This window comes from Haliotis cracherodii, unplaced genomic scaffold (assembly GCF_022045235.1).
Source record: "Haliotis cracherodii isolate W230 unplaced genomic scaffold, xgHalCrac1.p SCAF_18, whole genome shotgun sequence".
In the NCBI taxonomy this organism is placed as follows: domain Eukaryota; kingdom Metazoa; phylum Mollusca; class Gastropoda; order Lepetellida; family Haliotidae; genus Haliotis; species Haliotis cracherodii.
Genome location: NW_027266273.1, coordinates 22,056,269 through 22,068,374, shown reverse-complemented (window position 1 = coordinate 22,068,374; position 12,106 = coordinate 22,056,269). Strand labels below are relative to the sequence as shown.

The window sequence follows — 12,106 nt, the reverse complement described above, 5'->3', positions numbered from 1 at the left end:
CTAGGTATACTGGAGACCTGTTTTGTCCCTGAATCCCCATGGCACAAACGATTTGGGACCAGCAACACAGCATTGGGGCCATAATATGGTGCTTAGCACAGCGATGCAGCATTCAGTCGAATAACCATAGCAAGCAGCATTCTGCGCATTAACACTCAGAGAATGATTTTGCAACTGAAAGTGGCATGGGGTCAGTTGGTGCATTCAAGCCATGACCACCATTAGTCGTGACATAATCTTCACAACTGTGCATTGATGACACAATATGCTTAAGAAGGCTTCTGAGATCAACCAAGGCCATGGACCAACGTCACCGTTTGGTTTGGAAGTCTGCGTATGTTTCATTTCAAATGTTCCACAGGTGGAAGATCTGGCGATAGAGCAGGGCATTGGATTGTGGGGATGTTCTGTTGTCCGGTGAAGTCTGTGACCACACGTGTAAAGGGGGGGCCTACTTGACCTGTTGGAAAGTGATGTGACATCCATGGATCTGAAAGAATGGGAGGGTGGATAACTTTGTCGCGTTACCGCACACCTGTTTATTGCCATCGATGACCACTAGCATTTTGATGGGTCATGTGGCTTGCTGTGATGCCTTCCAACGCCATTAGGTAACCCACCAACAATTCCAGAAGGTTGAACAGCACACATAACGTCTTAACATTCCATCTCACGTTAATCAACACGCTGACGGCCATCACTGATGTCAACATGAAATCTGGACTCATCCGTGAAGAGGACTAACCTCCAATCCTCAATCTCATTAAAATCAGATCTCTTCTGGTTGTCTCTAAACAAAGATCTGATGACATCCCATTACGGGGCACGTCAGAAGGATCTTTCATCCGACCAATCAAAGCGTGGCATACCAGATCATGAAAATGACAGTCGGAATGTGTTTTCTAATCATGCAACATCGAAAACGTTAACATGGAGAATGCCGAACGTCAGTTACGGCCCGTACGACTGATTCTGTCAAAAGTATCGTCTACATCTCGCTTCCGTGGGATAAACATTTGAACGGAGGAGGCGTTGCACACTACGTGGGTAGCACTGCCATACAATCTCAACCATATATTAGACATTTTGGAATGTTCGGTTTTCAAAATTTTAATGGAGAACTGTGTCAACATATTTTTCAAGCGTAGTCTGAAATGTAAGTCGCCAGTTTGAATCGAGTGTCGTAAAGCGCGAGAAAGCTGCTTTCTAATTGGCTGATGTCGACTTCATGCTAGTCATTTCATTGGTTAGTCATTTCAAAGTTCGCGAAAGGTCGTTCTGACGTGACCCGTAATAGGATGTCCTCAGATCTTAGCTGAGCAGCAGCGGGAACTTTGCTCCAATCCTGTAACTTCAACCTCAACCGTACAGTTCGATGACGTGGCAGCAACATTGGACGTACATCAATACTTGCATTAATCTTCCCGCAAGTATATTTTCATGTCAAAAGACAAGATGCTGAGATTATATTATCTAAAATCCAAATCTTTTTCAGTTTGTATTCAGTCATAACCAGTGTCTTCATTGTTAAAAGGGGGGCACGGGTGGCCCAGTCGTCTAAGGCGCCGCGATTCGATGTGCAGAGTTGCGTCCCGTGGGCACGCCAGAAACCTATGGTTGTGGGTTCAAATCCAGGTTCGCCCCGATTATATTTCTAGGTTTGTCAGCACCATACCCGTGCTCGTGGGTTTCACCGAAGTGGTAAACGTCTGAGACCTGCATCACTTCGGGCTTTCCTCCCACATTAAGCTGACACGTCGCGATATAACTGGAATACTGTTAAAAGCGGCGTTAAACCAAACTCACTCACTCACTCACTCATTGTAAAAAGTGCAGCTAACCAGATTCAGTGGCAGAGATATCATTTGATTGTGACGTAACCGCCAGTGGTCTGTAAACCATTGTGCTGCAATTGTATTATACCGATATCTCCTTTGGAAGCCAGTTCGGGTGATAAATGCATAATATTCCCTTATAGTAGAAAGATCGTGTGTAATAACTTTACGGCACATTCCAGCGATTTGCAATGCTGAATGGTCAGTTGAATTGATTTGACGTCACATACTTCATTGTTGAGAATAATATATAACGTCGCCTATTGTTCACGACGTCCCAAATTGATTACATGACGTCATTTGAACAAAAGACTGCCTTCTAGGAACTTTATCTTGAGGGTTGACATTTCATACATTTTCCCATTTAAAATGTCAATGAATAACATAGAATAACCTAGAATCTCGAAAATACGGATTATCTGTCCCCCGTGAGTGAATTCCGTAAGTCCCTCGCCAAGGACTCGACTTGCACCGTTTATTCACTCGGACAGAAAATCCGGAATTCTTCATAGCTCGTTTGTTATTCACTCATGACAAACTAAACAGTCACAGTGTAATGACTGAAAATCAATCCACAATTTGTAGACATTTTTTGGCACACTGTTGAAGCGAATCAGAATTTATGATTACATATAATATACGTAATCTGTCAAAACAGAGAAATGTCCTCACGGATACGATATTTGAGTTCCGACAAGTGCCCTACAGCGAACGGGGGCGGCGTAGGGGAAGCCTTATGGTTAGCGCGTTCGCTCGTCACGCCAAAGGCCCGTGTTCGATTCCCCACCATGGTAAGGTACAATGTGTGAAGCTGGGATATTGCAAAAAGCCGCGTAAGACCCAACTCACTCACTGAGTAAACGGAGTCGCCAATAAACAGTCACCAATACACTCGCATTCTCAGTATTAAAACGAAGGTGACTTTTTAATGAGACTTAAATAACATCGCTATAAATTCAAAATATCAAATAAGTATGTTAAAACGTGTAGGGGTCATTAAAGGAAGTTAAAGTCAATATTTTCTGATCTGAATAAAATCGGCACAGTAGAAGTTGCAATTGTTACAGTATGAATCACTCATTCACAGACATTGTGTAACAACATGGCCCATACAAAATGTTTTCTGGCGAAACTGAAAGTCCTCAGAGGATCACACAAAAACAGCTTCTCCAACGGACAGGAATATATTCCGGGACTGGACCTCACGAGGCGAACGAAAGCCCAACTGTGTACGGATTGCATCACGTGATTAATATAAGTGACGTCACTGTTGCATCTGTATTGTGGAGGCACAAACTGCATGAGATGGTAACACCTGGAAACAATCCGTTCAACTTCTCTGTCGTTTCGCGTCATTGCACCAACTGACGTATCGCCGGACACCCCAGTAGTGTCAACGTAAGCACCACCACAGTCACCCACGCAGGAAGCACGGGGTTCATCACATCACGCAGGTCAACCGATATTGTGCAGTCCATATCACACGAAAACCAAGAACAGTTTCTGCGTCATGTAACAACGTAGTCGGCAATGTGAGTGTTTATCACAAGTGAAAAGACGCGGTTGTGGTTAACACATTTTATGGTACATTCTATTGAAGCGAACCGTTCATCAAGGGTACGCAAAAGCTCCAGTTATTGCGTACACCCACTAAATAGAGACTGTGCCATATACTGAGCATATACCATATCGTCCCTGGAACACCGTGGCCAGCCTCCCCGCGCTTCGTATGTGACGCCAGGCGGGAAATGGACGGCGTCAGCAGATGATAAGGTACACACACACACACACACACACACACACACACACACACACACACACGTAATTCATTCTACACACATACGTAATTCATTCCACACACACACGTAATTCGTTCTACACACACACACGTAATTCATTCTACACACATACACACGTAATTCATTCTACACACACACACACACGTAATTCATTCTACACACACATACACACACACACACGTAATTCATTCTACACACACACACGTAATTCATTCTACACACAGACGTAATTCATTCCACACACACACACACGTAATTCATTCCACACACACACGTAATTCATTCTACACACACACACACGTAATTCATTCTACACACACATACACACACACACACGTAATTCATTCTACACACACACACGTAATTCATTCTACACACACACACACACGTAATTCATTCTACACACGTAATTCATTCCACACACACGTAATTCATTCTACACACACACGTAATTCATTCTACACACACACACACACACACACGTAATTTATTCTACACACACACACACGTAATTCATTCTACACACACACGTAATTCATTCTACACACACACACACACACGTAATTCATTCTACACACACGCACACACACACCCATGTAATTCATTCCACTTTTATTGTTATATATCTTAGTGTATAGAGACCTTTCAGATGTTTCAATAGCCGTAGTTCATCTGGATGCAAGGTTTTAAATATGTCAGTGGTTATTTCTTCTCACGTGTCTATCCGTACCAAATCCTGGATTCAAACCGAGCGGGTTAATAAACGCCACATTTTGTTTCTCAAATAGAAAACAAACTAGGATGGAATATATTATTAAGACGTTCAACTGTCCTTCTCCCTTAAAAACAATTCTAGTCACTTACAGTGAAATTTTAGATGGTGTACAGTACATTTGGGAGAGATGGCAATTGATTGTTTGTCATTGCATTCAACACTTAAACCAGCTGATGACTCGCTGTGACACGGCGGTGTGACATTGCCTAGGGAACCGTGTGAACAAACAGGTACTGAAGCTCAGGTTTCAGGCCGCGCTCTACCCCCACCCTCACATGACAAGGTGTACAGCTCAGATTGGACATTCAGACGACAATTTTGAACATTTTCATGGTCGGTGGGGTAGCTTGATGGTTAAAGTAGTCGTTCGTCAATTTAGGTCTTCCTGTGGTAGTACCCAAGGGCTTAGGCAGCATTTCTAAAAGGGAGGGATCCAAATTATCAAACTCCTCTTTCGGTGGGGGTTGGATGCCTCTGTCAACCCAGCGGTGAATAGGTCCTGGGTGAGATAGTCATGTGACTTGTAACCGTGTAGCGCCTCTCAGGCAGCGTGTGTTGTATTCACTCCAGTGAGCTGAGAATAAAAAATCAATTTACACTGATCCATTGTCCGTGGTAACAGCACTTTGAGTCTGCCGCTCGCTCTGTGATGTGAAAATATAGCGCAACATAAATGGAATTATTATTGTCGTTGTTATTGTTGTTGTTGTTGTTGTTGTTGTTGTTGTTGTTGTTGTTAGTATAATGCCCATTTCCGGTGTACTGTCGTAGACTTGCTGAAAGCGATGTTAAAGGCAATCTTCTTTTCCATTTTCTATCTTTTGGGAATGAGTGTATGTTAAAGACTGATTTTTCTATTTTCAGAGATGACAGTAAAGGTGTCAAAAACAGTGCACAGAGTCTTCAAAAAGTCCCGAATGTATCAATTGTAAAATATCTTCAATATCTTAGGAATCCAATACAGTGATCGGCAAATCCGCCATGGACGGAAATACGTTTACAGTGTTGATGGTATTGGCAGTTCACTGGCACGGTGCCAGATCATGCCCCTGGCCGTGTACATGTAAAGGCGATGTCAAAGGGGAGGTAACTGTTGACTGTTCGCACAAGAACCTGACCTCGGTGCCACATGGCATCCCGTCAACAACACTGCATCTGGATCTCAAACACAACAACATCAGTAGCATAGAGAACAACACCTTCCTGGAGTTATCGCGCCTACGTGACCTTGACTTTTCCTTCAATTCGCTCACTCGCCTTGAAAGGGGTGCATTGCGTGGACTTGTGTCATTGGAGGGTTTGAACATGGCAAACAACCACTTGCACCTCAACATCGAATCGTATCCAATCGGCGTCTTCTCGGAGTTAAAGAAACTGCAGGTACTAGATATTCAGAACAATATTGATGATGCCACCGTGGCACTGAATACAGGCTACCCGGACGTGACGGGTCTCGTGGAGCTCCGGGTCTTCCGTTCAGACACGATATTTACCCTCCAATTTGGGGAGGCTTTTCAAGCACTCAAGAATCTACAGGAACTTGATTTCAGCGGGTTTAATGGCTATTGCAGACTGAATAATATCAGTGAAAACCTGTTTCGTAATTTCAACACTCATCATCCATTGAAATTGAACATTTCTCGGTGTGGTATATTATACATTCATCCATTGGCATTCAACGCATTGCCAATGTTAGAAGTGTTGGACTTGACTGATAACAGTCATTTTCGTTTTCGAAGTTTAATGATTGCTTCAGAGAGTTTTATCAACACGTCCTTACTGGTCCTTCTGTTGACCACAATCAACAGAGATGAGGTCATGACCTTATTTGGTCAATATTTCCAGCATCTTCGCAAGACAAAGATCACCTCGCTTACTCTTGACCACAACTGGGTCACATGTGTAGACAAATTAGCAATATATAACCTACCACGAACAATCAAATATCTGTCGATCAAGAGCAATAAATTAATGGACGCCCAATTTCTTCTCGGAATTGTCCTCTTACCAAACCTAGAGTTCCTAGATATTGGACATCAAATGATCAATTCACGGGCGGAGAGATACATTGTGTCATCAATTCCCAAGCGATCAACGCAGACTTACCAATATTGTGACGGTAGCATTATACACACGAGAACTATCACTCCGGAAAATAACAGACCGACCAGACACAATGCAAACAGAGTCATAGAATACTTCAACATGTCTGGAGATTCAAAGAGTCCTTGTGACCATGATACATCATTCGACTATGGTATTCATATCAACATCATACCATTGCCACCCACTCTCCATACCTTTAGGGCAGACGTCATAAGATTAGGATTCTCATTACCAAATCTCACATTCACATCCAGCAATTCCCTTCGATCGCTCAACTTGTCAACTGATATACTTTATTGCTGGGGAGGTCCGTGGTACGGTCTTCATGATCTGGAGAGACTTGACCTGTCAGCCAATCAGTGCAGTGATGTCAGCCCCGCCTTCTTCAAGGACATGGCCAATCTGACTCACCTGTATCTCCATGACAACGATCTGGGGTGGTCGCTGGCATTGGACAGACAAGGAGAGATATTCTCATCACAAACAAACCTACAAATCCTTACCCTTGGTAAAAACCGGATACGCCAGTTACCGGAAACAGTGTTCCATAATTTAGTGAACCTGGAACAGCTGAAGTTGGACGAAAATTCATTGACGAGTTTAGGGGCCAGAATTGGACACATGACGAAACTGAAATACCTGGATTTGTCGAAAAATGAACTTGTTACTCTGGATAAAAATATGCTTCAGGATTTGGATGACATCGCCACCTCTACCAACATCACCATTGACATATCAGACAACCCGTCACTCGCATGCAACTGTGACAACCTGGAGTTCGTGACTTGGAGTCTACAGACCAAGGTCACCATCAGATCCGTCAGTAATAATCTGTGTTTTATTACGAACAGTTCACAAATTCCATACGGGCAGTTCCAGGACATCGCAAGATCTCTCTGGTTTAAATGCAATGGTCAGACTACCTTCACAATAGTGCTGAGCGTATTCATCGTGGTTCTCCTGGTCCTAGGGGTGGTCTGTGTTGTTTACTACAAACGCTGGAAGCTGCGTTATCTCTACTACACCGGCAGGCGCCGCGTCAACCCCTTCTACCCCGCAGACTACGCAGCACCACCCAACAGACTGCGTGATGTCTTTGTTTCCTATGATGAGGATGATATGACCTGGCGCCAATTTGTACAAGAAGAACTACTCGATAAATTTAAGGAAAATCATATTTCCTGTCTTATAAGTGAGATTGACTTTCTGTCTGGGAGGAGCACCCGGGACATCATTGAGCAAGCCGTGTTGGGTTCCAGGAGGACATTGGCGCTCATCACCACAGACTTCTTCAAGTGCAGGGATCGGGAACTGGAATTCAATATGGCGGTCATGCACGGGATGGCAACGCGGCAGAGTGTTGTTATCCCCGTTGCCATGCAGGTGCTGGATGAGGATGCCCTCCCGCCAGACGTGGCGGTTTTCCTAGAAGTGTATCCATGCTTGCCCTACACAGGGGATGAGGCTTTCTGGGCGAAGCTTGTGAGCAGAATAAAACAGGACGACCCTTCCGATGTCCACAGTTCATAGAATGAGGAAGAGTGCATTTACAGTTTGTATATATGACAATGGCAATTAAGTATTGTAAGACTATCGTAAGGCAATAGGTTACCAAAACAACGTTCCATCTTGTTCGAAGCAGCCATCACTGCACTTTCTAAGCACAGATTAAATGATAATCTCCTTTAGTCATGGCAAGCTTCTGTTCATGGAAAAGTGTGTTTACTATGATCAGTTTGAATCCCTTCTAAATATTGAAAAGGTTTTAAGCAAAGATGACCTTCCTCAACATTTGAGTACATCCTATTCCAGATTAAGATGTTGCAATTTCAGACTTGCTGTTCAGACTTTTGTAATCAATAATTATTCCTCTGTCATGCAGAATAAGAGCATTGGCATTATCGGAAATGTCCACTATCATGTAAATATAAAGAATTGTAAATATGATACAAAAGGCAAATGCATGATCATGCTTTTGAATATATTTTGTGCGGAATAAAACAGTCTGTCTGTTATGCACACCGCCATATTGCCTCGTTCCCTGTGCCCTCCGCCGTGTGATACTCTGTAGCATTACCACTCGCCCCTTTCCGTAACCTGCAAGAAGACTCGTCCCCTTTTCGATGAATGCTATGTGCATTGTTCACATAGCATGTTCGATGAGTTATAACCATACATCTTATCGCCGGTAGCCAATAGCTTCCTCCTTGGGGACACGGTTTATCACTGTTGCTGGGACGACCAAGTTGTCGTCGGCGAGGCAATTTGCTGTAGAGTTGCGCCCCTTATCCGAACCATGATCCGCTAGTCGTTCTCTGAATCCTTGGTCTGTCAGTGCCATACCATTGCTCCTGGATTTCGCCACGTCAGGCTGGCACGCCATGACATTGAAAATCAGATCATGAAAACAAGACGATACTAGGCTGAAAACAGTCGCCGAAACACTGCATTCTTAAGGTCCAAAACATAACTGTGATCAACACGTATAATCACTTCTTGTTTGTTTCTTTTTAGCAACCATCAAACACGCCCAGCAGTTTATGTCACTTATCACAAAAACACATTTACAGCATAATCAAAGAGTTTCGGCCTACAGCTTTGACACGAGTGGACACAGAAGGCAGTTGAACATGACAATAACTGCAGTTTCCGGTATATATTTAGTATTCAAATTCATCGTACATGTACGTTGCGATTGCAGCTTGTGGTCTCGTTAACACCCATTATGAAACATTATGCTCCCCAATTAGAGTGAGGGAGTGAGTCTGATTTACGCCGCTTTTAGCAATATTCCGGCAATATCACGGCGGGGGATACCGGAAAGGCGCTTCACATATTGAACACTTGGGGAATCGAACCCGGGTCTTTGGCGTGACGAGCGAACACTTTAACCACTAGGTTACCCCATCGTATGATTTCCTTTTTTCTTAAAATAACAAGTTATATAACAACACTGGGTACAATTACCCAATGTAGACCCGTGAAGATGCTTGTATAACGCGGCTAACGGATAGGGTGGTCATGCTGGCTGACTTGGTTGATGCATGTCATCTTACCCAATTTGCTAGGATAGATGTTCATGATGTCAATAACTGGGTTGTCTGGTCCAGACTCGGAAAACATCAAACCGTCGTCATATGTCTCGAATATTGCTGAGTGAGGCGTTAAACAACAAACAATGTAGCCTCTTCAGATTACCTATTGTATTCTTTACAGATCTTTATTTTCTGATCGAATGTAGGTATCGCACATACACTACTGTAGTCAATAAGGCACAAACTGCAACATGAAACAGCATTGCAAACACAGTATTTTATCAAGATCACGGGAACCAATGACATCTCATCATTCTGACATGGAGGTGTGCTGTTGGTAATTATGGGCTTAACTACTCAATAGACTGGGCCCAGTGAGTGAAAACAGAGAAAAATAGTGAATATCCAATACTCGCTGGCTCTAGGTGTGACCTGGAGCCCTGTCCGTTAAGGTGTAGAAATCCCGTGATAATATGATGATAGGTAAATCATGTTTTGCAGTGTTAAGCCATTTGAGGAAGATATATACTACTTGACTGACACTACATTGAGGTTCCTGTTATTATTTAAACGGCGTTGGCATAGACATTGTGCTGGCAGAGCAGGGGTTAACACGGGGTGTTCCGAACGGGTCTATAGAGTGACGGTCTGTTCGACTGTTTCCGTCAAAATCATCGTCTGCCTCTTGCTTCAATGGGATAAACATTTGAAACGGAAAACACTTTTCATAGCCAGTGATAAGTACTGGTATACAACCTCGACCATCTTTTAGACACTCCAGAATTTTCTTTAGAACAGTTTCCACATTTTGAATCCATATGTTTTTTAAAACGTCTGGAAAGGATGTCGCCTTAAAGCTCGAAAAAGCTGATTTCTGATAGGCTATTGTTAGTCATTTCATTGGTAGGTCAACGTTCCCTAAAGGTCGTTCTGACGTGACCTGTAATTGGATGTCCTCACATCTTTGTTTAGCGGTGGCGAGAGCTCAGATCTGATTTAAATGAGATTGGAATTCCAGAGTTACGTTGGCTGGACTAACGCGTCTATGCATAAGTCCAATCAAAATCGTGTAACGAACAAGACATCCGGTTCGTAAAAAAACATGGATTTCAACGTGCAGATTTCGGTCGACTGCATGATTTGCTAAGCAATTGTACAATCAACTAAGCGTCGACAGATATCTTGCAAATCTTTTCATATTTATAATCAAGATGCTCAAGTGATTTGATGCACTTCACGGTGTAAGACCCGTTTTATTACAATGTAGATCTTGATTATAGATCAGATCGTCTTGACTGGGCGCCGCCATTGTGTTTGATTGGTTGGTTGGTTGGTTTGTTGTTTTACGCCGCACTCAGCAATATTCCAGCTATATGACGGTGGTCTGTAAATAATCGAGTCTGGACCAGACAATCCAGTGATTAATATCATGAGCATCTATCCACGCAATTGGGATCGATGACATGCATCCATGAAAGTCAGCGAGCCTGACCACCCGATCCCGTTAGTCGCCTTTTACGACAAGCATAGTCGCCTTTTACGGCACGCATGGGTTGCTATTCTACCCCGGATCTTCACGGGTCCATTGTGTTTGAAGCAAATGCAAGTGATATGAGAGATGGAATCTGATTGGTCAATAGGAGGGACATAACTCGTAATAGTCACTGGTGGTGCTACGATCGAGCCTGGAAATTCTAGCCTTGTTCGCCAAGGGCGGAAACTGCGACCCCAGGAACTCATGTCCGTTGATAGTAAACATAAATATGCATATTGAAATAGATCAAAACCTGCATAACTATTTAGTTGTACGTAGGCTTCTCGAAAAAAAACTGTCGGGGCTCTCAGATTGTCCGTGGTTAACATTACATATGGTTTTTCATCTATCCGAAGGCGAGTGACCATGCGAATTTGTGTGCGCGTGTCATCATTTGAACAAGTATACCTGATCTGTTTGATAATGTGAAAATTGACGCCAAAACACACACGTGGCCTCCAAGTGCATGTCGGAGAATAGCTGACTCAGTATGGTTTATTCACTGTGACAGTATATGTTGGTACAAGTCATCACCATTATGACAAAAATACTCCGGCTGACCTGCAGTGCCTGTATCTAACAAACAACACACACGTGTCCTATTATAGTCTTACTAGTAATCAACATGTAAATAATGCAACACATGCTGCTGCAAACTGTGACGTTCGATTTGTCTTGTCTGTGTCACACGACTTTATTGCGTCGTTGTAGAGCCCGAGCAAGTCTAGTGCGGAATGTCATGGCTCGTTACTCACCTACCAGGTATGCCCTTTCTGCGCATGCGCCAAAGGTGTGTACTACTCTCTTTAAGATATTTGACAATGCTTTCAAATGAAACTGATTATTACTGTTAATTGATACAAATATATCATTACAAGTAGCGGATATCCAATATATAGCAATTGAGGTTATAAAATTTAATTTTATTGGATATGAATCAAAGTTGTACATAACTGAATACGCTTCTGAAGTAATTGTTTGATATGTCGTACGACACATATTACTATACTTGCTTCTTCAAA

The 12,106-nt window shown here is 43.0% G+C and overlaps 1 protein-coding gene across 1 annotated transcript; it reads left to right on the top strand.

The window, feature by feature from the left end:
* The first annotated feature begins 3,119 nt into the window (after positions 1-3,119).
* On the top strand, positions 3,120-8,503 carry LOC139465402 (toll-like receptor 4). The gene is made up of 2 exons (XM_071247109.1): positions 3,120-3,608; positions 5,274-8,503. The coding sequence occupies exon 2, from the start codon at positions 5,391-5,393 to the stop codon at positions 8,043-8,045; it is 2,655 nt and encodes an 884-aa protein (XP_071103210.1). The 5' UTR covers positions 3,120-3,608; positions 5,274-5,390; the 3' UTR covers positions 8,046-8,503.
* The last annotated feature ends 3,603 nt before the right edge of the window (positions 8,504-12,106 follow it).